The sequence below is a fragment of the Eurytemora carolleeae genome, unplaced genomic scaffold (assembly GCF_000591075.1).
Source record: "Eurytemora carolleeae unplaced genomic scaffold, Eaff_2.0 scaffold580, whole genome shotgun sequence".
Lineage (NCBI taxonomy): Eukaryota > Metazoa > Arthropoda > Copepoda > Calanoida > Temoridae > Eurytemora > Eurytemora carolleeae.
Genome location: NW_019396497.1, coordinates 42,386 through 69,669, shown reverse-complemented (window position 1 = coordinate 69,669; position 27,284 = coordinate 42,386). Strand labels below are relative to the sequence as shown.

Here is a 27,284-nt window from a genome sequence, read left to right as displayed (position 1 = left end):
ATAGTATTCGAATATATGGGGCTCAGGTAGGATAGTTTTAGAATATGGGGCTCAGGTAGGATAGTTTTAGAATATATGGGGCTCAGGTAGGATAGTTTTAGAATATATGGGGCTCAGGTAGGATAGTTTTAGAATATATGGGGCTCAGGTAGGATAGTTTTAGAATAATTTTTTATCTATTTTAAACACAGAGTATTAAATAAAAAAAATTTTATTAAAACTTATTATTTTATGAAATTGCAATTGTGAAATATTTTCAAATAGGTCAAATAAAAGAATTGTACGAAAAAAGTATCACTACATTATATATAATATATTATATATCATATATCTATGAAATATATTAAAAATATTAGAGATAAGTTTACAATTCTAATCACTTAATAATTCATACCGATAAAGTAGTGAACGATAATCTTCTAAGGAACCGAGTGATGGCGTCTGAGAAAGATAAAATTCGTGTTGAAGAGAAATTGAACGATATTCTGCCAGATGTAGAGAAAACACAGGTACCATTTAAGACTTTCAACGATTGGGACTTTTTTGCAGTAGAAATATAAATGGGAGGGGGGGCTTCCTCCTTCCCCCTCCCCACCACCATCTGCGCATTTTGGAAAGGGAAAGGAATTGAGTTTTTGCCACAAACTAAAATTTTCTTATCACTTCAACTCATCAACCTGATGTTGTAATTCTTTGATATTTCAAACTTAGATTATTTGATCTAGGAGACGTCATAGTTTGAAATATCAAAGGTTTAAGACATTGGGTAGCAAAGTTCTAAGAATTAGAAAATCAGAGTGGCAACGACTCAGTTCCTTTACAATGGAAAAACACGGATGAAAAGTAATAAATATATTTAGGGTTTCATAAAAATTAGTTTCTCGCATTAATTACTTTATTCATTGTTCTTTATCAATGATTGATTTTTTAAATTGATTCTTGTTTTTTGTTGTGTTTCATGAAAAATTTTAAACAATTGTTTTAATTTTAGGAGAAGATCAACGAAACAGTGTTCCAGATAAATGATGTTAAAAAGGTTAACGCTGACCTACAGCTTCAGGTAAGAATTAACCTTCATGTTAAAAAAGGTTAACGCTGACCTACAGCTTCAGGTAAGAATTGACCTTCATGCTAAAAAAGCAAAAATAAAAACAAGTTTTGACAGCTTTAAAAATGCTCCTGATTTTTCGTTGTTTTTTAATTGTTTCCCTTGGAAAAATAAGCTAAAAATTTAAGATTTTCCCAAAAATGACCCCTGTGATCAGGGTCAGGATATATGGAATCTACAGCATTTGATTTAGCTCCCTTGACCTGGATCAAGATCAATGTAGAAAATTAGCAAACATCGCTTTAAAGTAATATTCATGAGCTGCTGGATCCAATTTTTTCAGAAAGGATTCATTAATCCGGATCCTCGTCAAAATGAAATAGAAACTTAGCACTTACATTAAACATTAGTCAAAGGAATTGAGTCTTTGGAACAAAATCAAATAGTTAAAACACAATATCTTTAGAACCCGATGTTTTAAACCTTTGATATTTTAAACTCAGATTACTTGATCTAACAGAATTCATAGTTTGAAATATCTAAGGTATGCAACATTTGGTTCCAAAGATATAGTGATTAGAAAATCAGAGTTTGTGGCAAAGACTTAATTCCTTTAATTAATATAGTCTTATTTTGAGCAATTTATTTTCTTGAATTTTTCAAGGATTTGGGTTAAAATGTATTTATCCTAAAAACTAAAATTTAGAAATATTATATTCCATGCTCTGTAAACTGTTTAAACCTAAACTAATTTCATAAACGACCAGGCTCAGAGGTTGAACGTGGAGCTAAAGGACAAAGTTGACATCATGGATTCAAGGGTGAAGGAGGTCAAATCTAGGAAACAGATGGAGGTTACGGAAATTGCTGGGAAGCTAGGTAGGTCTGGAAGGTCAAATGTTATGTCTTTTGAACTGTTCTTGGATACTTTGAAAAAAAAAGTCAATGCTTTTTTAAATATTTTTCATAAAATATGGAAATTTCGGTTTTGTGACTTTATTTGAAACTATACTTTTACGGCGTCTCTTTCTTCCAATAATATTCGATTTTTTATGTTGAACAAATTAACAAATTTTCTTTGAAAAAAATTAAAGACTCACACAGATTTCTTTTCATACTGCAATTTTGTCCAAAAAATAATTTTTAAGATTTTAAATTGAAATTTTGTTTTGGAAATTGACATTAAACAAACACCAACATAAATATAATTTTATATATATTTATAAAGAATGGTTTACCCATTTTCCAAACTATAGCTGCAAGTTAAAAGAATAAAACATCTTGAGGTTTATCGAATTATTTATAATTAATATTGCTTGTTGTAGAGCGTGAATATGAAGACAGAGTACAGAAAGCTCTGGCAACCTTAAGAGAGGTTTATGAAAACCAAGTTAAGGTAAAACTTGAAGAAAAAAATTTAACTAAAAATGAGTAACTTTTTAGCTCTAATTTAATCATCTGAGACTCAATGTAATTTTCTATTAAGCAAATATAATTTAGTTTGTGCTTGAAAATTAAATGGATAAATATTCTTTCATAATTTTAAATACTTGTTGATTTTNGGGGTAATTTAAACTTTGCAAATTTCCCGGAGCCATCTTTAAATCTAAAATTCACCATTAAACAAAACAAACTTATTCTAAAACCAATAAAACTTTTTTCATCATAATAAAGGCAAAAAATTGTATGCGGTGGAAAGGGAGAGGGAAACAACTAATTTCCCCATCTTGATGTATACTGGGTGTCCCACGAAACATGACACTTGGTGAACAATTTTGAATGTCTTTTTCCATATACTATAATATATTTTTTGAATTTTATTTCGTTAAAACATCTTTTTCTCAATATATTTTACTTTGAAATCAATTTAACTAAAACATGACTGCCATATAATAATTTTTACTATTCTGTTTAGTATCAAACAACTTATCAACAATTTATGGAAGAGGGTATTTTAAACAATTTACCAACTGTCATGTTTCGTGGGACACCCTGTACCCTCTGATATTGTTTAGGAAGGGAAGAATGAGTTTACCAAGAAATATGAGAAAAGAGTTTCAGGTCAGATTTTTAACTCTTAAAGCCTTTCTAATTTTTGTATCTACTTGACAAAACTTTCTGTCATTGTTTTAAGATTTTATGTTTGAGGGAAACATTTTTCTGGTCTTTTGTCCAAGGAGAAGAATTTCTGTTTTTGAGATTTTACTAAAACAGTTGGAAAAAAAACACTAACAAAGTGTGAACTCAATTAAACTGTTCGATATTTCAAATGTCATTATTTTCAACATTAAAAATAGTCTCCACATTTTACGATGAAAAGTATTGATTTCTATCAGGATGTTTAGTTTTTAAATGATTTTATTAGATAAAGTATTGATTTCTATCAGGATGTATAGTTTTTAAATGATTTTATAAGATAAAGTATTGATTTCTATCAGGATGTTCCCATCTTCTAAATTAGTTGTGAACATGTTCTCTTTGTGTACATCGTAAAACTAAACAAAAATAATTCGCGGATTTTTACAAAAAATTTCGCGGATTTTCAAAATTTTTAAAAATTTAATGACGGTCGAATTTTGATAGAGACAAATATTTGAAATTTTGATTTTTCATAAACATTCCCTGGGGTCTCTAGATGTCCCACAAAAAATTTGGGCCCGATCTGTTCAGCCGTTTTGACGTTTATTGGATACAAACAAACAAACAAACAGACAAACAAACAGACAGACAAGCCAAATTTATATATAGATTTTAGCTGAAATTTAATCTAGATAATTTTTTTTAATTAGATGATATATTTTAGGATCTATTTTATTTAGTTTTCTTTCATCTTAATTTACTGGTTGATTTGTTTTTTATATCATTCTTTCAAAAATTTTTCTTTGGAGGGGATTCTGCTCCGTTTGGGTCTGAAACCCCCTAGAAACCATAGGTTTCACTGATCCAGGTTGGTGGGGGCTGAGCCCCAATACCTCTCCCCCATGTATGCGCCCCTAGATTCTGCCCTTTATATTTCATCTTTCAATATTTTCTATTTTAGATTCTTCTGAAGGATGATGAGATAAAGAAGATTCTTAATGAGATTCATAATCAGCTCCAGGAATACCAGAACCTTATGGATACAAAGGTACTTATTTCAAGTACCAGGTCGACTTTTAAGCAGCTAGAGAAAGCTGTACAGTATGTACATACAAACTATGTAAGGAAAAACAGCTAGGACTATTTACCAAATGATTTAGCTCTTAGAGAGATTCATGTGAATCTCTCTTGAGGCTAGAGAGATTCTTGGGAATCTCTTGAGGCTAAAAAAGCCTGAACAATATCTGCATGTAAGCTGCTTAATCATCTTTTAACATTTTTAAGTAGTAAATAAAAATAAAATTATATTCTAAAAAATAATTTTCACAATTAAAAAGGAACTCATTACTCCCCACATTCTCTAATCCCTCATATTTTGGAGACCTTTGATATTTCAAACTATGGATTCTGCTAGATCTAATATTCAAACCTTTGATATTTCAAACTATGGATTCTGCTAGATCTAATATTCAAACCTTTGATATTTCAAACTATGGATTCTGTTAGATCTAATATTCAAACCTTTGATATTTCAAACTATGGATTCTGCTAGATCTAATATTCAAACCTTTGATATTTCAAACTATGGATTCTGCTAGATCTTCAGGATGTATAGTTTTTAAATGATTTTATAAGATAAAGTATTGATTTCTATCAGGATGTATAGTTTTTAATTGATAAAGTATTGATTTCTATCATGATGTATAGTTTTAAATGATTTATTAAGATAAAGTATTGATTTCTATCAGGATGTATAGTTTTAAATGATTTATTAAGATAAAGTATTGATTTTTGTATTTTCATGGATTATTTTGTGTTCCTGTTTTAGATCTTCAGTCTGCCCTCTCTAAGGAGCGGTACAAGAATAACTCCACTGGTAGAGTACACTACTACAGAGTGTTCCAATAAACATAAGAATTAAATTACGATGAGATCGTCTTTGACAATAGTATCTATTTTTATGTTTTTTAATTCCCTTTTTATTGGCACACCCTGCACAACAAGAAAAAATTATTTTAACGCTTCCCGCTTCTTTTAAATTTTCCAATGTTTAAGGACAAGGGTTGGATGAAACTAATAGAAGAGTAACTGCTCTTTTATCAAAGGTAAAATTTTAACGAAGATTTTCTTTGCGAAGTATTGTGCTTGTTTACGATGGGTCGTCTTTGAATAGTAAAACAGCCATGATCACAAGCACATTTAGCCCAAAATTAGTATTTCAAAGGTAAAAATAAAATTTAGTTATCATAACACCGAAAGAGGGAAAAAGCTTTTTTCGTACAACTGTAATTATCATTTTTGAAAACTCTCTTTTAGGTTAAATACCTTGAAGAGCAGCGGGAAGGTCTTCAGGATAGAATAGAAAATATGGAAGAAAAACTGAGAGAGCAGGATTCTGGACATAAACGACAGGTTTATTATCATTATTAATAGTTAATTCATAAATTAATTCATTAATTGTTCAACAAATTTTATTTACTAGAAATTCAAGGCGCTTCGCACCCTTCTTTCTAGCCTTAGAGGGCGCTTCGCGCCCATCTTCTAAATTAGTTGTGAACATGTTCTCTTTGTGTACATCGTAAAACTAAACAAAAATAATTCGCGGATTTTCACNTATTTCAAACTATGGATTCTGCTAGATCTAATATTCAAACCTTTGATATTTCAAACTATGGATTCTGCTAGATCTAATATTCAAACCTTTGATATTTCAAACTATGGATTCTGCTAGATCTAATATTCAAACCTTTGATATTTCAAACTATGGATTCTGCTAGATCTAATATTCAAACCTTTGATATTTCAAACTATGGATTCTGCTAGATCTAATATTCAAACCTTTGATATTTCAAACTATGGATTCTGCTAGATCTAATATTCAAACCTTTGATATTTCAAACTATGGATTCTGCTAGATCTAATATTCAAACCTTTGATATTTCAAACTATGGATTCTGCTAGATCTAATATTCAAACCTTTGATATTTCAAACTATGGATTCTGCTAGATCTAATATTCAAACCTTTGATATTTCAAACTATGGATTCTGCTAGATCTAATATTCAAACCTTTGATATTTCAAACTATGGATTCTGCTAGATCTAATATTCAAACCTTTGATATTTCAAACTATGGATTCTGCTAGATCTAATATTCAAACCTTTGATATTTCAAACTATGGATTCTGCTAGATCTAATATTCAAACCTTTGATATTTCAAACTATGGATTCTGCTAGATCTAATATTCAAACCTTTGATATTTCAAACTATGGATTCAGTTAGATCTAATATTCAAACGTTTCTTAAAGGTTTAATAAATAATATTAAAAAATAATAGACTCAAGTTATGACTTTAAATAGTCCAGTGCGCTTGTGCCACAGCAATTGTGTAGTGAAAACAGACCCAATTCATTTAATAAGTGTCTAGTAAAATCATAACAAGTTCAAATACACTATTGCTATAAAGTCGTCTTACTATTTCAGAGTTTTCTGGTTATCACTTTATTTTAACAGGTTCCTGGTCGATCTAATTTTAAATTGAATCATAGGAAAACATTGAAAATTTACCGCGATGAGATATTGTAGATATCCTAGATATCTCAAACTACGAATCTCCTAAATCAAGAAGTCATGTTTTATTACTTTCACAGTCACCAACGAAGTTATAAACCATGTCGTTTAACGATATTATAATACCTAGACTGCACTGGATATGGAGATTGCAGTTTACAGGAAACTCGTTGAAAGCGAGGAGGATAGATTGGGAATAGATATCAGAGACGACAGTGAGTAATTATCATTATTATTATTATTATTATTATTATTATTATTATTATTATTATTATTATTATTATTATTATTATTGTTATTATTATCAGTGTCCCAGAGTCTATCTAGCTCCCGTGGCTGCTCTACCCCAGCAAGCCCTAAGCTTAGATATCATACTTATAAGGTTGTTTTAAAATCTTATTATGAATTATCCTATATTTCATATCATGTTTTTCAGATATATATCTTAGCCATGGCCATTATCTTAATTTTGATCGATTGATCTTAATTTGATCTTGATCTTGATCCTGATCCTGATCTTGATCTTGATCTTAATCTTAATCTTGATCTTGATCTTGATCTTGATCTTGATCTTGATCTTGATCTTGATCTTGATCTTGATCTTGATCTTAACCCTAAAAATCAATGATCTTTATTTTAGGCATCTGAAGAGACTATAGCACAAAATCACTCAATCAATCATACTCAACTCTAATGAAAATTTCAAAGCATCTATATCGGCTAAGAATAAAATTGTAGAATGATTATAAATTCTAAAATATTGCAGATTTTTTGAGTTAAAATCATTCCATGTATCTTTAAGTTTATTTACATTTTTCTGAAGAGTCAAGTTTTTCTTCTTGTAATAATGTATTAATAATGTATATTGTAAAATGTAAAATGTAAATTTCTAAACAGTGTTGTACAAATGCTTTGAGTTTGATTATTTTTGATAAATTTTTCATTGGGATTTTGAATGTTTGCCTTAATCCCGCATTTATGTAGAATTTCAATTTACATTATAGATGCTTGTTCATTTAGCGAGTTGACTTTAATTTGACGTTTTTTGCTTTAATATGTCGTCTTTACAAATATTAAGCTCTGTTAGTAAAGTAAAGATTTTATGAATATTGAAGAAGTTTGGACCAGAGTATAGGGGCTCATTTTATCTTTTTTACTTATTGTTTTTCATGAAAAGTTACAAAGTAGCGCAAGAAATTCCAATACTTTGAAAACTTGTAATTATTAATTACAAAGGTATAATAATGTTATTTTAAGATGAAATATGAACATAAATTTTAATCTTATAAACCTAATGCAAATTATATTTTTTTGTAATAAATTATTAAAAAACTGCTTTTTGTAAAAATTGAAATTTTATCATTCCTCATGATTTGATAATGATTTAAAAAATGAAGAATCTCGAGATTAATAATTTTTGTTTTACAACTATTTGCTTGGGTGGTCGGTGGGAGATATACATATATACACCCAATTTTTAGTATACCAGCTCGAGTGTTATGTCAGAAAGATAAATAAGAGAATTTTGTCGTTCACAGAAATAAAAAACCATCCTTTTTTCCAAACGATTTAAGATAAGTTAACGATCAAAACTTGGTCTCAAAACTTTTGGTGAACGGAAATTTTTAAAGATTTTAAACTTTAATTTAAAGATTCTTTATACACAAAAACTTTTCCTGTTTCAACTATGTTGCCTTTTTTCTGAAGAAAAAAAACACATAAAATTTATTTCTATCAACGTAGGTTAAGCAGTAATGAGCTCGGGCATGTATGAAAGGTTGTCAGAGCAAAGATTTAAATAAAAAATTTTCTATAAAAGTATGTTAATGTCCCTAAAAGCTGATAGATTGCAAATGTGTGAAGTACACCTACAGTATGGAAACAGTACAACAAAATGACGGTTTTACACTTGCTTTGACTTAATTTTACTATAAATACTCTTTTCTCCTGGCAATCAATTTTCTGTCCGTTCTAGGCAGGCAAGTTTTCATACTTCTATGTGGGGCATGGAAGGCTTTTGTTTATCTTTGAAGTACATATCACGGGCAGCTGAATTTGAAATTCCGACCTTGGTCAACTTTTCCGGTCCCAGTATGTAGTGTATCACCCGGACATTGGGTAAATCTCAGAATATATATATATTCTGAGGGGTAAATGAAGCACACACTCAATAGGACTAGTCGGTGCAACAAGGTTGACGCGGTATGACTTTAGGTTGAATTTACCATTACTAAAGGGTCAGAGGTGCGTGATATTGTTTCCAAATGCAGTATGCACACAAAAGCATGACAATAGTTACATCGTAGTTCTGTCAATTTGCTATCCAATCAATTATCAAGGTATGTTCATATTTGTTTCGCGCCTTTTCTAGGCCCCAATATCTTTAAATGTAAAAATTCAAACAGCGAAGTAGAGAAATTAATTAACTCAAATTAATGAGGCTGAAAAGGAAAGTTTGACAGAAAACAAATAATTTTTTCGCCATTCTTCTGTTTAAAAGGCTATTGATGGTTTTTAATCAGGATATATAATTGTCCTTGTTTATCAACTAAGTGAATGAAAATGGATTAAATTTATATTTATTTTTTTAATAATAATAATATTATTAATTAATTCTTAATTCAGCTCAGGTGAGAATATTAAAAATCTAGAATAGTGTAATAAAAAATTATATTTTGAAATTCTAGTTGTTTTTTTGGGAGTCCTTTAAACCTTGTTAAACCTTAAAACACACAATCCAAAGACGTTTGCTGTTCAAAAATGTAAAAGATAGTTAATCACTATAATTGAGCTCACCATTCCTGTTGGATCATCCACATACTCTGCTGTACACTAGACGGGCTGGTACGGTACGGTAAAAACCTTGTACTGGTTCAGATCATGCTACTTTTAATGAGATTGTGAATTTTTTTTTTAAACACCCAGACCCTTCTTAATACTATTATTAAAACTGTCTCTTCTATACAGAGAAACTTAAAAATGTTCTAAATAAATATTTGATTTATGCTTTTAGAAAGTCATAATTTTTTAAAAACTAATTTTAGCATGGATTTGTTGATTTGAGAAATCAAAAACAAAGCTTTACACACGATTCAATATAACAGGAATGAAAATAATATGAAATTTACCAAATTCCTATAAACATCCTTGTTTTATTAATTGGAGTTTTGGTTTTTAAACATATCCAGAAAATTTTTATACGGTTAGAGCAAGGCAAGTGCAAGTTTATAAACAATAGGCATAAACTATTAAGAGCAAAAGAAAAATATTAATAAATTTTTAATGTCCAATTTGACATTAGAACTCGGTTAAAGGTTTCAATGATACTGTTAAGATTCAGAACAAAATTATTAAACATTATATTTTCAATTGGGTCATATTAAATTTTCTTTCGTGTTTTGTCTTTAGCCATCATTCATTATTATTTTGTATTTTGTATTTGAAAATAAATATTATACAGTGAAACCCTTAATAATAACGAATACATCGAAAGAATTCATCAAATGTCGTATTCTTCACTTTCTGATAAGGGAATGTAGCAGATATTTAGTTTTTTAATTAAATGATTATATGGAACTCTTTAAAACTGTTCCCACATATGCATGGCTATTTATTTATTTTCGCAAATACTGAAATTTATTAAGAGTTTCACTGTACTATACTTTACCTGCTATCTTTGCATGGAGGGTAATGCAAAATTACACTTACTTTAACCAAGAAAAAGGAGTGTGTTTAAATCAAACCAAGTTGTTATGCAGAAATCTCTCAAGTCAAAAACATACTTTAATCTTTTTGGTATTTAAATATTTATTCGTTTAAGACAGGTTAAGTTATTCTTCTTCCTTTGTATTCAGAAAAAAATGTTACAATATATTAATTGTATAGATGTTACAATATATTACTTGTAAAGATGTTACAATATATTAATTGTATAGATGTTACAATATATTAATTGTATAGATGTTACAATATATTACTTGTAAAGATGTTGCAATATATTAATTGTATAGATGTTACAATATATTAATTGTATAGATGTTACATATCTCAAATATTTTTCAATCATGTTCATAAGTATGATATTTACAAGGTTAGAAGAAGCGTGGTTTAAGGCACACGATTTTCGATACATTTATCTTGATATGTTATTTGGTACTCTTACTTTGATACTTCTCCTTACGCTGAATTGGATTAATATCGATTTTGTTAGAAAATCAACCAAAAAATGTTAACAATTCATAAATTGTTATTTGATATTTGACAGAAAAACATGTTGAGTGTCAGACAATTGAAAATATGATATTGTTCTGGTTTTCGAAAATATTTTTAAAAATTTATAGAGACAGATTTTTTAGCAAATTTTGGACAAATAGCAGTAATCTTAGGACCTATGAACATATGGACGATCAAGGAAATTGAGAATATAAAGGAAAATATACTAACTATTTGAAATACAAATATATTTGGATATAAAAGCAAGGAGTTAAAAATAGTTTACTCTTTGTTAGCTTAACCCAAAGTACTAACACAAGGAAAGTTATTTCAGAGGTTTGCGCATTTTTTTATACTGCAGTGTACTGTATTTGGGCGGAAAAGTAAACACAAGACGGATGTCGAAGCCTGACATGGAATCCATTTACACAAAAATAATCTATGAAATATTCTGGTCTTAGGAAAATATTAAGTAAATTTTCAAAATTATCAAAATTAATGCTTTTAACCTCCTCGGATACTAAACGAACATTGATGCATCTATTCTTGTTTGCAAAGTCCACCCAGAGAGAACTGGTTTCAATATGTACGCAGAATATACGCGACCGCAATTAACTTGCCTTGCATTAGTACCCGTTTAACCCAAGGCTGTATATTAAAGTTGGTTACTCTCTATGCGCTCCAATGTACGGAGCACATCATATGAGTTTTTTATCTATCTTAGGAGCCGACATTTTCCGTACAATAGAGCGCATTGAGAGTAACCAACCTTATTATACAACCTTGGTCCAACTCATTATTAAATATTTACTCAGGACCTTTATCAGATTATATAAAACCGTCAAGTTTGTTCAACACTAAGCAGTATCACAGTCTAGTACAAACAAAAGTTTGATTTAAAAATCAGAATTGTTTTGCAGCAACAATAATATTCTACGGGATGTATTTAGAGTGGCATGAACCATTCACATTAGCACCCTTAAAAATTATGTACACTAAAAAATAAATAAAATATCCACTTCACAAAATCGATTATTTTCAACGATGGTCTCTCTATTAATGTGACTTGCACATTTCAACTAAAGAAACAACTAAAAACGACGATATCTTCCACATTATTGATCAGATAAAGCTTTTAGAACAGACGATGGGCAATAGGCATTAGGGGGGGGGGATTTGCAAGAAAAATGCAATTTGCTTAAAATAATTACATCGATCGTCAATTTGTATGTAAAAAGAAATTCGAAGAACAAGATCTTTTCTGACAGTTTCTAATTAGGGGTAGTCTTTGTTAGCTAACTGGCAATGCAAGTTTTGGCCTCTATATGCTCTACATGCTCTATATGCTCTATATGCTCTATATGCTCTTTTTCTGAAATCTGTTATTTCACTTTAAGCAAGCAATATGCTTCCAAATATTACGATGATAGTCATTTAATGAATATGGAGAGAGGTAGCTAAACTACGTAGTTGAACCACTTCTCTTGTGAGCTGGTTGAACTGGTTAAACTGTAGTGTCACTAAATTCAGTTTAGACTTTTGAGGCCTAGCTTACAGTTTAATGTACTTTTCCTTTCTAGAAGGGCTTCAATATCTCATGTTTATCATCAGCGGAGACAACATGAAGGCAGCCCTTTTATTTCTTCTTGGAGCTCGGTTCGCATCCTGTACTATAATAGAGACATTCTTTCTCAACAATAATCTAGATTTAAGGTTAGTAGTATACCAATTACAATAATCAGATGTTTATTACATAATAATTTAATTATTATTAGCTGATGAGCCCGGCGTAGCCCATTGAATTAAAAAAATTAGATACAAATTTTTAATTTGAAAAAAGAAATTTTTTTCTCATTTTTTTTGCCTATTTTATACCCATGGGATCCCTCAAAAATAGTCAGCCAATTTGATCCAGGTGTTTGGTCAGCTATAGCTTACTAGATATATGAGTGAAGAGCTTTATTAGAAAAATTATCACAAAATACGGAATCCTTATGTTTCAGGGGGGGGGATCCACGACTAATGGACCAGTAGGTAGGACGGTAGTGTCAGTCTCTCTTTGTTTTTGCTTCAGAATTCTTATTTTTGACACCTTGACACCTTGAAACTTAAACTCTTCTAAAGCATAATCATTAAGGTCTTTTTTATTTACAAGGGTTCATGCTATTCAGACCCTTCAGCCTTTTTAGTATTAAAGATGCAATGTGAATGTTTTCGATGGGTGGGTTTTGGTAACTGATAATTTGGTAACTAACATTTTAATAATAACTATTTGGTAACTAATAATTTGGTTATTCTGGAAAAAATGTATTTCTTGTAAAATAAAAATAAAAACTCATAAAACCTGAATCAAATTAAAGATATCCTTGTTAAAAAATTTAAAATTTTATTTGTTATATTTTACATATTTAACTGTAAATATATTTTCTAAGGCGATGATGCCTAAAAAAGAATCGCACCGGCCATTTAACCATTTGATTATGACGATTGCCTAGATATTATTGAGGTTTCTAGCTTTCGTGAACATTACTGGGGGTTTATAGACTTAGTTGTGATCCTAAACTAAAATAATCAGGGTATTAGCTAAAAATAACTTTCATGAACCATTTGTTATTCAGGAATACTGATAGTTTTGTTCCTGGAGTGGCTTCTATTGATTGTGTTGTGGCAGAGGAATACAAATTAAAACTTTGCATCATTAACCAAAATAAAAAATTTTGTTGTCATTTATTAAAGAAAAACTTGTAAATATGGAGACAAAAACTTAAAATTTTTAGAATCGCACAGAATACAATTAAATCTTTATTAGCAATAAAATTTATGCGATGGTATTTTGTATGATCAGACTGAGTTGGTTATGCCAGCACAGTTTACAATCTGCTATAGGAGCAGACCAATTAACTTTGTTTATCCGCTGGAACCATTTTCTTCTGTCATTTCAATTGGGAAAATAAATTCTAGATTTTCAGCACTGATTCAGGCAGGTTTATGTTTATCCTAGAATTAGAGAAATTTTTAAAAAGATAAATGAAATTTTAAAAAAATGCTTTTGTACGTTCATAGTTGGTATGTAACTCAGACAGTTCCTAATAGTTTTGCTTCTATTTTTGGGTAAATGTGTGTAGGGTATTGTAATTGGTACTTGGGAAACCGGACCCTGGATTGGGTTGAAAACAGAAGAAAACATCAGCTACAGCTGGCTTGCTACTGGACCAATAAGGTGAATTTATGACAATAATAAAGCTATGTAATAATGATAATTATAATGATATAATGATGATAATGATAATGATAATGATAACAATAATGATAATAATAAAACTAAATTTACAACTTGTATTAAAAAAAGCAAGTGAAGAGCTCAGAACATCGTCTTCTTTTACAGTTGTAAGTGTATCTAAACCAAATCGATAGGTTTTAACCCTATCCTGATTAGGCTATTTTTGTTTAATAAAGAATGAAGATGGGAGTGTGATGCATGTCCCTATTCCGACTTTGCAAGGCCTGCTAATTAAAAAAAAATTAGACCTTCAACTTTAATGGTTAAGGTGTAAGGGAGGATTTTAAAAACGTTTAAAAAGTATGTCGAAAAAATTTTCAAATATAGTTATTTTTACTTTTGACAAGTATTAATATATGACACATGTTATTATACCATTATTATACCATATATATATATACCATTTTTTAATGGCTTTTCAAATAAAGAAGTCTTAGCCCTGTAGCCTAATTAATAAAAAGTTATTAACCATTTCTGATATTTTCGAAACACCGACCCGCTATTTGACCGGGGGGGGGGGTGTAGAAAACATCCCCCCCTCCCAATCGTGATAGGGTTAAATAAATGATGTAAATTAGAACCAATACATTTTAACAATAGGAACGTAATCGATATATATACTTTGCTTGAAACGACTGAACCGATAGGGCCCAAATGGGAATGTTTATAGATGATCGAATTTTCAAAAAAAAAATTTAAAGAAAATTTGATCTTTAAAAATTTTGAAAATCCACCATTATTTTGTAAAATCCGCGAAATATTTTGTTTGTTTTTGTTTTACAATGTATAAGAAGAGAGCATGTTCACAATTGAAATAGAAGATGGGCGGGAAGCGCCCTAAAAGCCTAATTTTAATTATACTCTGTAAACGTAATCCTTTTTTTCTTCAGTTTTTCAATAAGAATAGCTTCTGAATATGTAGAAAAAGAAAAATAATACACATAGCTAGAGGCGAACACGACGAGGAGGGGGGAGGGCTATTTGTGCTCAGCCCCCCCCCCCTGGATCGGTAAAATCCATTTGACAAAATGCTAGTAAAATTTAGTTATAGAGAGAATAGGATACAGACCATAGAGAACATTTTACAAAGCAGAAGTTGTCTTCATTCCTTTACTCTTTTGAGATTAGATAACACTATTCAGGGCGGATATTGAGATTAGATAACACTTTTCAGGACGGATATTGAGATTAGATAACACTATTCAGGACGGATATTGAGATTAGATAACACTATTCAGGACGGATATTGAGATTAGATAACACTATTCAGGACGGATATTGAGATTAAATAACACTATTCAGGACGGATATTGAGCTGCAGACCTGGAGGCATTCCTGCCTTACTTTAGATATGGAAACTGGTAAGGGAATATGAAAAGTTAACTCACCAAGAATGTATTGAACGATAAGCAAAGTGGTTCTGAAACAACTTTTCAATACTTGAAGATATAGTGCACCCCCCCCCCATGTCTCCCCCCTTGCTTATGAATTTCATATGATCCTAGCTTGAAAATGGGTAGTCATGGTTAGTCCCACGTTTACCTGTGATTGGTTGTAAATTATGATTTTAGCGATTTTTTCCAATAAATGTAGAGTGATGTAGACCCAATCAACTGAAAATCTCAAAACTAAGCTAAGAAAATTTCCCGTGGCTCTCCCGAGTTCTCCAACTTAAACTTTAGGCAAATCGGTCCAGGGGTTCCTGAGTTATGATCGGTTAAAAAAAACTGACAGACAATAAATGCAGCATGCATAGATAGACGTCTTGTTCTTTCATATTCCAGGAAATGTAAGTGTCTACGCCAATGGAAAGCTATCCTGGGCCGGAAATGACCCAAACATAGTTCCGGTCGGAAAACAATGGAATGAAACCTTTAATACCATTACTGCAGGATGTGCTTATGATATTGATTATATTGGTAATGATAGTATTATTCTGAAGATTGGTTAAATAACTGTTGGTTTTAAAATCCTTGAGTTTAGACTATTCAATGCATGGAGAAGTAACTGATCTGCAAATGTACAGAGGAATTCTTGAACCTGAAAATCTTAAAGCTCTTACAGGCAAGTAATAATATTTATTCTGAAAATAATTGTTCCCAACAAATGTGACATTTATTTTTAAAAGCATGCACATCCTTCGAAACCGGAGATCTTGTGAACTGGAGAAATCTCAGCTTGAAAATAATGGGGGCAAAACAAACTGTTTTAAGAGAACTGAAAAGCTTAGGTGAGAGACTTTTTAAACCATCATTTTAAAAGCATATAATTCTTTTACTGCAAATTTCTCAATAAGATTCACGTTATCTTGAAAGGAGTAAAAATAGGGCTGAGTGTTGTTATAAGATACACGGTTATCTTGAAAGGAGTAGAACTAGGGCTGGGTGTTGTTATAAGATTTACGGTTATCTTGAAAGGATTATAACTAGGGCTGGGTGTTGTTATAAGATACACGGTTATCTTGAAAGGATTATAACTAGGGCTGGGTGTTGTTCCTGGGGAACAATCGTCATTTCACAGGAAAGACCAAACACAACATAATATTAAAAATATTGGAACGATCTATGAATTAAAGAATGAACAAACGGTAGTTGGTTGAAAATTTCAGACTGGAATTGTAGCATTAAAAATCAGGAACGCGATTAAAATTCGGAACTTGTTCCTTATCAAAAGAAATTGAATCTTTGCTGCAAACTCGAATTTTGTAACCCCTATATCTTTGAAACCTGGCGCTGTAAACCTTTTCTATTTCAAACTAAGACCACTTGATCTCACAGGATTTAGAGTTTGAAATAAAAAAGGTCTCCAACTGAGTTATTGCCACAAATTATAATATTAAAATACCTTTACCTTTGCACCCTGATGATGTGAACCTTTTATTTCTCAAACATAGACTTTTCATCTTGTAGAATTCATAGTTTTAAAGTAAAGAACTACGACATCCGATTTCAATGATAAAGGGATTAAAAAAACAGAGTTTGTTGCAAGAACTCCATTCCTTTGAGTTTGTTGAAAAAAACTCAATTATTTTTGATCTAATGAGGAGATGTCAGAGGGGGGAGGGGGTGTTTACCACGTGCTTTTTGAACTCCCAAATGTCGTCTTTATAATTTATTCAAGTAAATGTTATTTGAGAAGAAGGACATTTCCAATATTAAATCTGATTATCATGCTTTACAGGCCAAACTATGGTGTCTAATGTGAATTATAAAAAGTATATTTTTTTCAGAAAATGAGGTTTGCTACAGACCAGGAAACTCTTTGCATCTACTCCCATTCAAACTAAAAACCCCAGAACTGCGCAAATCATGCTCAAAGCTTCAGGGCAGACTACATGGATACAGTGTTAAAGATGAATTCGACAGAATCACAAAGCTAATGACTCTTCCAAACAGCTTAAAGGTCATATCTCAAAATTTACAAAGATGTTTCTGTAAAATTATTTAACCAACTTCCTCAGGTTGAAGACTGCAGGAGACAGACTGACAATACAAACACCTCCTTCAGGTAAAATAATCACATTTTTTACAGCAATAAAGTAGATAATCATTTATTAAGGTAACTAATTCTAAGCTAACAATTTTATCTAGGTTGTCAACTTTCCTTGCAAACACAGATGAAGACCGGGAAGGATTTTGGACTAATATGTATAATAAGTCTATTCCCACAGAATACTTTTCCTGGATGCCGAACAGACCATATGCAGGTTTTGGTCATAAAAAATTAAACTCTTGCATAGCTAACCAAACCCATGTCATCAATTTCTTCTCAACTTTTTGAATTATTCCTGATGAATTATTTGTATAGGCACTGATGTTTACAACTGTATGACCTTAAACATTAATTTTAAAATTATTGATGGAACTGAAAATATAGCAAGCATTGGAACTGGGGACGAAGAGTGTGCAGGAGGCTGGGAAGACTGTGGTATCTGTCAGGTACTGGGTTGGTAGGAGCTGGGAGGACTGTGGTATCTGTCAGGTACATGGTTGGTAGGAGCTGGGAGGACTGTGGTATCTGTCAGGTACATGGTTGGTAGGAGGCTGGGTGGATTGTGGTATCTGTCAGGTACATGGTTGGTAGGAGGCTGGGTGGATTGTGGTATCTGTCAGGTACAGGGTTGGTAGGAGGCTGGGTAGACTGTGGTATCTGTCAGGTACAGGGTTGGTGGGAGGCTGGGTGGATTGTGGTATCTGTCAGGTACAGGGTTGGTGGGAGGCTGGGTGGATTGTGGTATCTGTCAGGGACATGGTTGGTAGGAGGCTGGGTGGATTGTGGTATCTGTCAGGTACTGGGTTGGCAGGAGGCTGGATGGATGGTGGTATCTGTCAATACAGGGTTGGTAGGAGGCTGGGTGGATTGTGGTCTGTCAGGTACATGGTTGGTAGGAGGCTTGGTGGGTTGTTTTTTTTAAGATGGTACAGGGCTCCATTTAAATATTGTTTTTAAAGCAAAACGTTTTGATTGTAAGGTTATGAAGTGAAGGTTTTGATTCTTTTGATAGGTTCCTACGGGTGTTGTCAAAATCAGGGTGAGGGGTCTGTGCATGCTGACTCGATATGATCAATGGTATTTATATAATATCAATGTAAGTATTTCTTTTCTTGAAACGTAACCCCTCTCCAATCTGTATACTTTGAACTAGTATTGATAAGGGGGGGGGGATGTTTTCCACCTATCTCTATGATTTTACTTTAATAGTTGAGATTGAGTTGTTTGAAACATTACTCTGGTCCAAAACAATTAGACCTTTAACTTTAATGGGACGGGTCTACAAGAGAGGCTTTTATAAACGTTTAAGAAGTGTTTTAAATAAATGTTAAAAATAAATATTTTCACTTTTTATTCATATGACATATAAAGGATTTAAAAAAATCTAAATTTTAGATCTATTGTCCAATTAACAAAAAAGTTATCCACTGCATGAGAAAAAACGGTTTGCAGAATTTGTCCCCAACTTTGAAGTGGAAGAAGTGAAGAAGTTAAGCCATTCTAGTATAAGCCGTTTTTTAAAGTTAAAACAAAAACCACAAGGGGGTGCCCCCCCCCCCCAATGGTGATAAGGATTAAAGGGAGGAATGAATAAATGCATAGATAGGTCTGAATCTATTTTGATTTAATTTGTTTTAAATCCATGCTATTTTAACAAACAAAAAAACAAATTCTTTGACTGGAAGGGTAGAATTAATGAATTCACCAATAAGCCTGACTAGGACGGAATGTATACCATTCATTAGGCAGAAGCCAGAGGAAGTTATTGTGAACATGCCGCATTAAATTACAATATTGAATATATATCTAAAATCCGAATTTTAAAATTCTACCTGCAAGTAGATATGCGCATCATTTTTTGAACGAACGGAAATTTTTAAAACAATAAAAAAATTTTGTTAAAAAATGTATCGTTCTGAAAAAAAAAATAATTATTAACAAACGAAAAACAAATAAATAAAAAACAGAAAAGATCATGAACAAGTTTTTATGAAAGAATTTTTCAAAATCTTTGAAAAACCGATAATTTTGGGAAGGAACAAAATCAATTATATTTTGAACAATTGAAAAAAAACGAATGGGCCGTTTTTGAATGATGAACAAACGAATTGGAAATTTATGTGATTATAGAAGGATGGAACACCAATATTTAGAGGGACGTACACATCAAGCATTATATTCAATAGGGTTGGACTCAGGTAATATATAAACTAATTATGCAGACTTGATTTAATTTTAATTCTTAAAATTAATTTTGTTTATTAGATGGGAGTGGTATGACCGTACTTTAAACACAAGCATAGCTTTGATTCAAGCCCCTTTAAGTTCTTTATTATTAGGACTGCAGACTGTAGATTTTAGGTATAAGGCTGCCATAAAAGGATTAGATTAATTTATCCACATCAACTGTGCAATCAATTCTTTCTTCGGCATATCAGTAGTGTTCACCCTAATCAAGTTTCAAAAAGTTAAATTTTAATAATTACAAATCATCTTTAAAAGCCAGATTCTTTGTAAAAAATAAAAGTGTATAGGTGAGAATATCACAAAAATGATAATATTTGTTTTTAAGTAATGCTTTTGACGGAAAATGTATCAAAGACGGAGAACCTTTTATTAGACAAGTCAAATTTACAACTTGTGTCGAAGGTAATTAAAAATAATAATAATAATGAATAGTAACTCTTTAGCATCCTTCTGACTTGAGTAAGACTTGTAAAAGTATAACATTCCCTAAACCTGATTTCCCTCTAAATTCATTGATATAACAGAAAGAAAATTTATTTCAAAAAGAATATTTTCTTTCTCGAATATAACCGTTTTATATAGTATTTATATACAGCATTTATATAGCACATGATACGAACATCGAAGAAGTACTTTGGACACTAAAATATGTATTTTAGAGATGTACTAAAATAAGTTTAGCCTTTTGGTTGTGGTCTGTTGTATGAACCAGTTCTAAAAATACATAGATGAAGCAGGAACTGGGTTTGAACCCGGAGGATTATCTGAAGAGTTACCAGTATTTATAGATGGGGTTTGAGAACATGCAGTCAGACCTATATACCATCTCGCGGGGTTTACAAACTTATATATTATATTCAGTCATGTTTTTATCATTTACAATAAAATATACAATGATAATAGTATCTTAAGTTGTGCTTAGGGTTTCTAGCAAAAAGGAAAAATCGTTTCGCGAAAATTTGGCGAAAACAATAATGCGAAAATGCGAAGACAGTAACTTAAAAAGAGAGCTATTGAAATTAAATTCTCTTCATCAAACATTTATTAAAGTAAAGAAAGAGAAATTATTTATATGACATAGTAAAACTTCAAATATTGAGCTATCAGAGCAGAGAATTCCAAAAGTTCTTTCTGAACAAAATTTTCGCATTTCACAAAATTTGTTTTTTTCGCAAATATTTTTGCATATTCGCGAAAAAAAATGCTGAGTTTTTGCTTTGTTTATTTTTGCTAAAAAATGCGAAATTTTGCAAAAATGCAAAATTTGACATTATTGATCATAACAAATTTTTAGGACAATTCACTTGCAATAATGGCCATTGTATTGATATAGAAGAAAGGTAAAATACAAAAACCCAGTTTGTTGAATCTTTACTGAAATATTTTGCAACCATCACATTAAACTGATCATCTCCAGGTGTGATCAAACTTCCAATTGCTCTGATGAATCAGACGAAGAAAACTGTAGGTAAAAAAACATTATTCTGGAAAAATGAAATTATACATAACATATTATTTTCTTCTTTAAGGATGATAAGTAAGAAAAAAAACTACAACAAGAAAATTGCTCCATTTAAGTATGAGGCCGAAACTAAGGAGTATATCCCAGCAGACATAGTTGTATCAATTACTCTTAGGTAGTTAAAATTACTCTATTCCATTTAATTGACTTGAGTTAGTAACTGTTCTGATTATTAGAGATATCTTGAGGATTGAAGAGATTAACCATGGTTTTACTCTGAAGTTCTTGATGGAAATGGAGTGGTATGATTACAGACTTAATTATTTTAATCTCAAAGGTATTCAGTGATATTTAACAATTTTACCATTTGATTTATCAATTACAAGTTAGACTTTTTTAATTACAAAAAAGAATTGCATGTTAACAACAAAGTGTGTAAATCTAATTTTGTCTGTATTTTTTAACTATAAAACTGCCATAGTAATAAGAGTGGCAAATATTAAAATGATCTTCATTAACATAATTTCTCTCTTGATTTCAGTAAACCAATCTCTAAATGCTCTCTCTACAGAAGAAGTACAGAACATTTGGATTCCATTTATTTTGTTTGATAATACTGAGCATAATGATGCTACTAAAGGAGATGAAGATACAGAGATGACAATAACAAGGAACTAAACTGATATAAAATATAATCAAACTAGAAATTCAAGGCGCTTCACGCCATTCTTTCTAGGCTTTTAGGAAGCTTCGCACCCATCTTCTATTTAAATTGTGAACATGTTCTTTTAGTTCAAATTTTAAAACAAAGAAGAAATTTTTTTTGCAGATGTTCAAAAAAATTCGGGGATTTTCAAGAATTTAAATTTTTTTACAAAATTAAAACCTATAAAACACATTTTTTTTAATTTTTATCATTCGTAAACCTTCCCTGTGGTCATGTGATGTCCCACAAATAATTTGAGCCCGATTGGTTCAGCCGTTTTGACATTTATTGGATACAAACAAACAAACAGACAGGCAAACAGACAGACAAGCCAAATTTATATATAGATAATCAAATAAAAAAAAACTATCATTTCATATCTTTTGCAGGGAAGGGAATTACTCCATGAGTCCTGATACTCTGCCCGAAGAGATCAATATATATGATGGAGTTAATAATAGAATAACTTTTCGAAGGGTCTACACTAAAACTTTTAAGGTCCTCATATTATTATTAACATTAAAATTAATTGTTATCATATACAGTCATGCATCCCTTTAGAGGATTATTTAATTATCTAATTGTTATCAAAACCTGTTTAGTGTGTTTACCAGCTACAGATGTTTCCATTTGACTCGCAAACTTGTACTGTCAACATGAACCTTAGGTATCAACGTTATGAACTCAGATTTAATTTGAACTAGACTTTAAATCCAACACAGTAAAAATTTTGAAAATTCAATTTTTAACATACAGACAAAAAAATCCTGACTTTACTGTGATTGTATTTCTTAACAGCTTTTAATTATTCTTAATGCATTTCCAGGAAAATAATTACCCATCCTACCCATGCTACCCATGAGTTTACTTTAAAAATTTCAGACCATTTGGTCCAGTCGTTTGACTGGCTACAGGCCACAGGGAACATATATACAAATGTCTTCTTTTATCAAATAGATGAGTTTGTCATGCGAAGAGATTCCAGAAACAAAGAAAATTTTTCAAAAAAATTTATGTCATATTTGCAATTTTTTTTGTGTGGAAAATTTCGCATTTCTTGCAAAATTAATTTTGCAAAAAGAAGTTAGAAAGATGCGGAATTTCATGAAAAGAAATGTGCAACAAATTCATGAAAACTTGCAAAATTTTGCATTAATCTATTTTGCAAAAAATTACCATGTTTATTGTGAAATTTTTCATTTTTGAAAAAAATGAGAAGGGTTTGAGTCCAATTTCATTGGAAACCCTATTCATGTGTTTGGAAAACATCAAAAATATTTCTTCTATTTCAGGGAGTTGGATAGGTCAGCTGTAAATATTTCTCCAGGACAGTTAAAAATGGAGGGGGACACAGTTCTTACACAGGAAGAGATAGTTATTTTTGTGGTAACATCTTTGACTGTATCTATTCACTCAAAATATTCTTATAAATAAAGATTCTAGTTTTTACAGATGTGAAGCATTGATCCATTATCTTTTTTCATTTCCCTCTGGTATCTTGCAGTAATTATACCTTGCAGGGATAACTAATATGATGGGATCAAGTATACAATCAAGCTCTATCACCAGTTTTATCCAAATTTTTGCTTCTTTACATCATTTTGATAACTTCTTGTCAGTTGTTGGGATCCAAACTATCAAATAAATTTTTTAGTATATAATAGTTTATTGGAAGTTAGATTATATTGATGTTAAAAATCCATCTAAAGGTAAATTTACTATATTACAATCATATTTTAAATACTAAATATTTAAATTTTTCAGGATTAAATGTGGTGATAATTCTTCAAAGAAGAATAATCAACCAGCTTCTAACAACATATCTTCCCAGCATCCTTATTCTGATCATTGTTTACCTCACTAGCTTCTTCAAACCCTTCTTCTTTGAGGCAGTTGTTACAGTGAATCTGACAGCTTTACTTGTACTAACTACACTGTTCATCAGTGTTTCAGGTACTATGAGAGGATAATGATCACATGGATTAAGACTGCACTGAAAAGTAACACAAACTTTCACTGAGTGGGTTGAATTTTGAGTTTTGTAAAGGCTTTGCCTGTGAATTCACCTCACCTAGGGAGCTGGAACCCATTCCATTTAAATCCTTGACTTGAACAGATGTAAGTAAGATCTGAAGCTCATGCTACTGGACTGCTAACTGATTGTGCTTAAAGGGACTGTAAAGAAAAAATTATAGGGGGTACTAGGTGAACCCTAAATTTTTTTTCTGAGGGAAACCATGGATATCCCGGAGTTAACATAGACTTAAATAAATTTGACATTTTTTCCTTTCAAAATTATATTGCCAACGACGGTACTTGAGCTAGAGAATAAAGAGAATGTTAATCCTAAATCTTACTCAGATAGAAATATAGAGTAACATTTTAACTTAACAATAGAAAAGGTTTAATTTAAAAAGGTCCAATATTGATAGACTTTGTTCCTTGCAATTTCTCCATTTTAGTGACTTAATGATTCCTAGTTAAAATAATAAAGTCATCTTTCTCTGGTTGACATGCAATAATTAAATTAACTTCATCAGGTGCTCTACCTCCAACAGCCTATGTTAAGATGATAGATGTTTGGTTGATCTTCTCTCAAAGTATTCCATTCTTTGAAGTTTGTCTCCAAACATTCATTGATAGTATGAGGGAAGATGGTAAGTATCTATATATATCAGACTGTCTATCTGTTTGTTTGTTTGTTTGTTTGCTGTTGGTATGTCCAATAATTATATGAACCTCTTGAACAATTTACCTCTAAGTTTGTTTGTGCAACTTGGTAGAAATTTTCTTAGCTTTGCTTTCATAATTTTGATCTTTGACTTTAATAGAGATAGTTTTGTTTCCATACATGCATATTGCTAGAGATGGGCATAGTTTTTTTGAACACACAACATCTATGAGAATGAAAAAATTATTTAGAAAAACAAACAATGGACAAACAACTTTCAAAGAGATGAAAATGTTTGTTTTTTCAAAACCAACGAAAAATAATGGAGACAAATGATTTAAACCATTCAAAAATTATTGATTGCTCATGAAGTTTTTTTTTACTGAACAACAATTTTTTAACCAACTTTTTAAAAAACAAAATATTTTATATTGAACTAACAATTAAAAAAAAAACTTTTTTAAAAAGACATTTTTGTTCAAAATGAACGATTTCACTGATCGTCCAGTGAGAAAACAAATGAAATAGAGATGGATTGTAAACAATAATTTTGAGAATGAATGAAATCAAATTTTTACACAATGATTGAACAATGAACAAATGAAATGAAAAAAGTTGATCGTGCTCATCTCTAGGTTCTCAAGCTATTAATAGGATAAAATTAAATCAAGGAGAAAAGGAATTGAGTCAAATCTAAATTGTTTGATCTAACATAATTCATAGTTTGAATTATCTAAGGTCGACAACATTGGGATGGCAAAGATTTAGGGATTAGAAAATCAGGCAAATTCCTTTAATATATTTGATGAAGTGCGCTGAACTACTTACTGCTAATTCAACTAATTATCTATAGAGATGATGCAGAGTTTACACCTTTATGACGAAAAACTCCTGAATCACAAATTCAAGATACATGGTTGAACTGTCTCTAGACCTAGCTCTAATTCATTAAATCCAGTCAAAGCTTTCTTTCTATGGTGGATGATGTTTAAGATAGATTATACTGAATATCAAGAATATCCCATTTTACCCATAATAAATTAAAAAGGAATAGGATCTGTGGAAAAACAATAACTCTCTCTGATCAGTTAATATAGTGCTTGCTTTCTGTGCAACTTGGAGTTCTTGAGAAGCCATGTCAATATTTCTTAAATTCCAGTTATCTAAATATTTTTTATGCTGTTTTTCTGCAGATAATCGTGAAATAAATCATCATGGAACATCAGTTCCTGCGAATGAAAACAAAAATCTAAAAAAGAAAGATGAGTTGTTTTATGTCAGGTAAATGAAAAAATGTTAATTATACTTTATATCATCCAGAGGCGTATTCAGGAGGGAGGGGGGGGTGGCTATGGGACCAATGGAATTTATTGATTTCAAGGGGGTTTCAGGCCCCAACGTGTACAGAGACTCCTTGGGACAAAAAAATGTAACCTCCCCCCCTGGATGAATTCCTAACTACGCCCCTGATCATCTATTTTTTATCTCCATATATCTAAAAAGTATGCATCTATTTTTAGGCCCCAATCTTTAACAGATGTCAAATCTAATAACACAGAGCCAAGGATTAAATTAACTCAAGTAAACGAGGCTCTTTTAGTGGAAGCAAGAAAGGATTTCTATAGAAAAGGTTTAGAAAATAAATTTTGAATTAATAAATAAAAATTAAATTAATAAAAACATTTGTAGTGAGCCTAAAGAGGATGGTATGGTATGGAGAATTTACAGTAAAATTTCTCATCCCAATCTTTATAGTAATATTCTCTATTGTCTACTGGTTCTATGGACTCTCTCATTACCTAAATGAAGATTATGGTGTTTGAAGACTATAATAATTGAATTTATTTAATAAAGATTAACATGTTCTTATAATAATGATGTTACTATAGAATTCAGGCACAAACTATAATAGAATTTTTCCCCACGTTTATTTATGGATTAATGGAAACTCTAAACAATAATTCCCTGAAAAGAATTTCTTAATTATTGATTAATCAAATGATTTTAATGAACAAGGGATTTTACTTTTTACAAAATATGTCAAATTTATAACAAAAGACTAAAAAAAACCAAAATTAATAAAATCAAATATAAGAGTATTTCTTTAACTACAGGGTGTCCCACGAAACATGACAATAGCAAGACGACTTGAAAGTCGTCTTTGATATTTGAATTTATTTGTGACATTTAGTCTTCTATCTAATTTAACATGTATGATTCTTGAAACAATTATCACATAATTCTCCTAGCCCTGACATTTCCAAAAAGTGGTCTGCGTTTTTTGTGCTTTCAATATTACCGGAGATATAAAGAGTTTGGTTCAGATTTCAATTTTATTAAACAAAAGCAAAATTGTCGAAATCTGAACGAAATTGTTCATATCTTGGGCAATATTGAAAGCACACAAATTGCAGACCACATTTTGGAAATGGCAGGACTAGGGGAATTGTGTGATTTTTATCTCTAGAAATTTACTTCTAAAATAAGGTTGACAAATAAATGCAGCAAATTATAAC

General features: G+C 30.9%; 4 protein-coding genes and 1 long non-coding RNA gene across 5 annotated transcripts; all 5 read left to right on the top strand.

The window, feature by feature from the left end:
* Positions 1-418: 418 nt before the first annotated feature.
* LOC111704389 (lamin-C) lies at positions 419-6,921 on the top strand. Its single transcript, XM_023476615.1, has 9 exons — positions 419-509; positions 992-1,060; positions 1,816-1,927; positions 2,374-2,444; positions 3,064-3,109; positions 4,956-5,003; positions 5,183-5,232; positions 5,444-5,539; positions 6,829-6,921. Exons 1-9 carry the CDS (start codon positions 435-437, stop codon positions 6,919-6,921), a joined length of 660 nt encoding a protein of 219 aa, XP_023332383.1. The 5' UTR covers positions 419-434.
* A 9,397-nt stretch (positions 6,922-16,318) lies between these two features.
* Positions 16,319-21,401, top strand: LOC111704388 (uncharacterized). Its single transcript, XM_023476614.1, has 11 exons — positions 16,319-16,420; positions 17,420-17,592; positions 17,651-17,697; positions 17,781-17,896; positions 17,998-18,128; positions 18,695-18,778; positions 19,813-19,880; positions 19,948-20,043; positions 20,255-20,331; positions 21,224-21,269; positions 21,347-21,401. Exons 1-11 carry the CDS (start codon positions 16,378-16,380, stop codon positions 21,399-21,401), a joined length of 936 nt encoding a protein of 311 aa, XP_023332382.1. The 5' UTR covers positions 16,319-16,377.
* LOC111704387 (uncharacterized) lies at positions 21,276-22,069 on the top strand. The gene is made up of 4 exons (XM_023476613.1): positions 21,276-21,397; positions 21,459-21,566; positions 21,628-21,728; positions 21,933-22,069. Exons 2-4 carry the CDS (start codon positions 21,460-21,462, stop codon positions 22,067-22,069), a joined length of 345 nt encoding a protein of 114 aa, XP_023332381.1. The 5' UTR covers positions 21,276-21,397; position 21,459.
* Positions 22,070-22,492: 423 nt separating this feature from the next.
* LOC111704382 (uncharacterized) lies at positions 22,493-23,465 on the top strand. The gene is made up of 3 exons (XR_002765813.1): positions 22,493-22,595; positions 22,700-22,764; positions 23,390-23,465. It is a non-coding gene; the product is annotated as an uncharacterized LOC111704382 (long non-coding RNA).
* Positions 23,466-23,755: 290 nt separating this feature from the next.
* LOC111704385 (uncharacterized) lies at positions 23,756-26,591 on the top strand. Its single transcript, XM_023476612.1, has 6 exons — positions 23,756-23,806; positions 23,862-24,050; positions 24,638-24,754; positions 25,962-26,049; positions 26,289-26,398; positions 26,458-26,591. Exons 3-6 carry the CDS (start codon positions 24,667-24,669, stop codon positions 26,589-26,591), a joined length of 420 nt encoding a protein of 139 aa, XP_023332380.1. The 5' UTR covers positions 23,756-23,806; positions 23,862-24,050; positions 24,638-24,666.
* The last annotated feature ends 693 nt before the right edge of the window (positions 26,592-27,284 follow it).

Excerpts from the sequence above, each read along its gene's own strand:
- LOC111704385 (XM_023476612.1), top strand. The coding sequence starts at position 24,667 with ATGATAGATGTTTGGTTGATCTTCTCTCAAAGTATTCCATTCTTTGAA. Across the intron at positions 24,755-25,961 it reads TGATAGTATGAGGGAAGATG|ATAATCGTGAAATAAATCAT; the intron begins GTAAGTATCTAT and ends GTTTTTCTGCAG. Across the intron at positions 26,399-26,457 it reads AAAGGATTTCTATAGAAAAG|TGAGCCTAAAGAGGATGGTA; the intron begins GTTTAGAAAATA and ends AAACATTTGTAG.
- LOC111704388 (XM_023476614.1), top strand. The coding sequence starts at position 16,378 with ATGGGGGCAAAACAAACTGTTTTAAGAGAACTGAAAAGCTTAG. Across the intron at positions 17,897-17,997 it reads GCCGAACAGACCATATGCAG|GCACTGATGTTTACAACTGT; the intron begins GTTTTGGTCATA and ends TTATTTGTATAG. Across the intron at positions 18,779-19,812 it reads GGTATTTATATAATATCAAT|AAGGATGGAACACCAATATT; the intron begins GTAAGTATTTCT and ends ATGTGATTATAG.
- LOC111704389 (XM_023476615.1), top strand. The coding sequence starts at position 435 with ATGGCGTCTGAGAAAGATAAAATTCGTGTTGAAGAGAAATTGAACGAT. Across the intron at positions 1,061-1,815 it reads ACGCTGACCTACAGCTTCAG|GCTCAGAGGTTGAACGTGGA; the intron begins GTAAGAATTAAC and ends ATAAACGACCAG. Across the intron at positions 1,928-2,373 it reads GGAAATTGCTGGGAAGCTAG|AGCGTGAATATGAAGACAGA; the intron begins GTAGGTCTGGAA and ends TGCTTGTTGTAG.
- LOC111704387 (XM_023476613.1), top strand. The coding sequence starts at position 21,460 with ATGATAAGTAAGAAAAAAAACTACAACAAGAAAATTGCTCCATTTAAG. Across the intron at positions 21,567-21,627 it reads GTTGTATCAATTACTCTTAG|AGATATCTTGAGGATTGAAG; the intron begins GTAGTTAAAATT and ends TCTGATTATTAG. Across the intron at positions 21,729-21,932 it reads TAATTATTTTAATCTCAAAG|TAAACCAATCTCTAAATGCT; the intron begins GTATTCAGTGAT and ends TCTTGATTTCAG.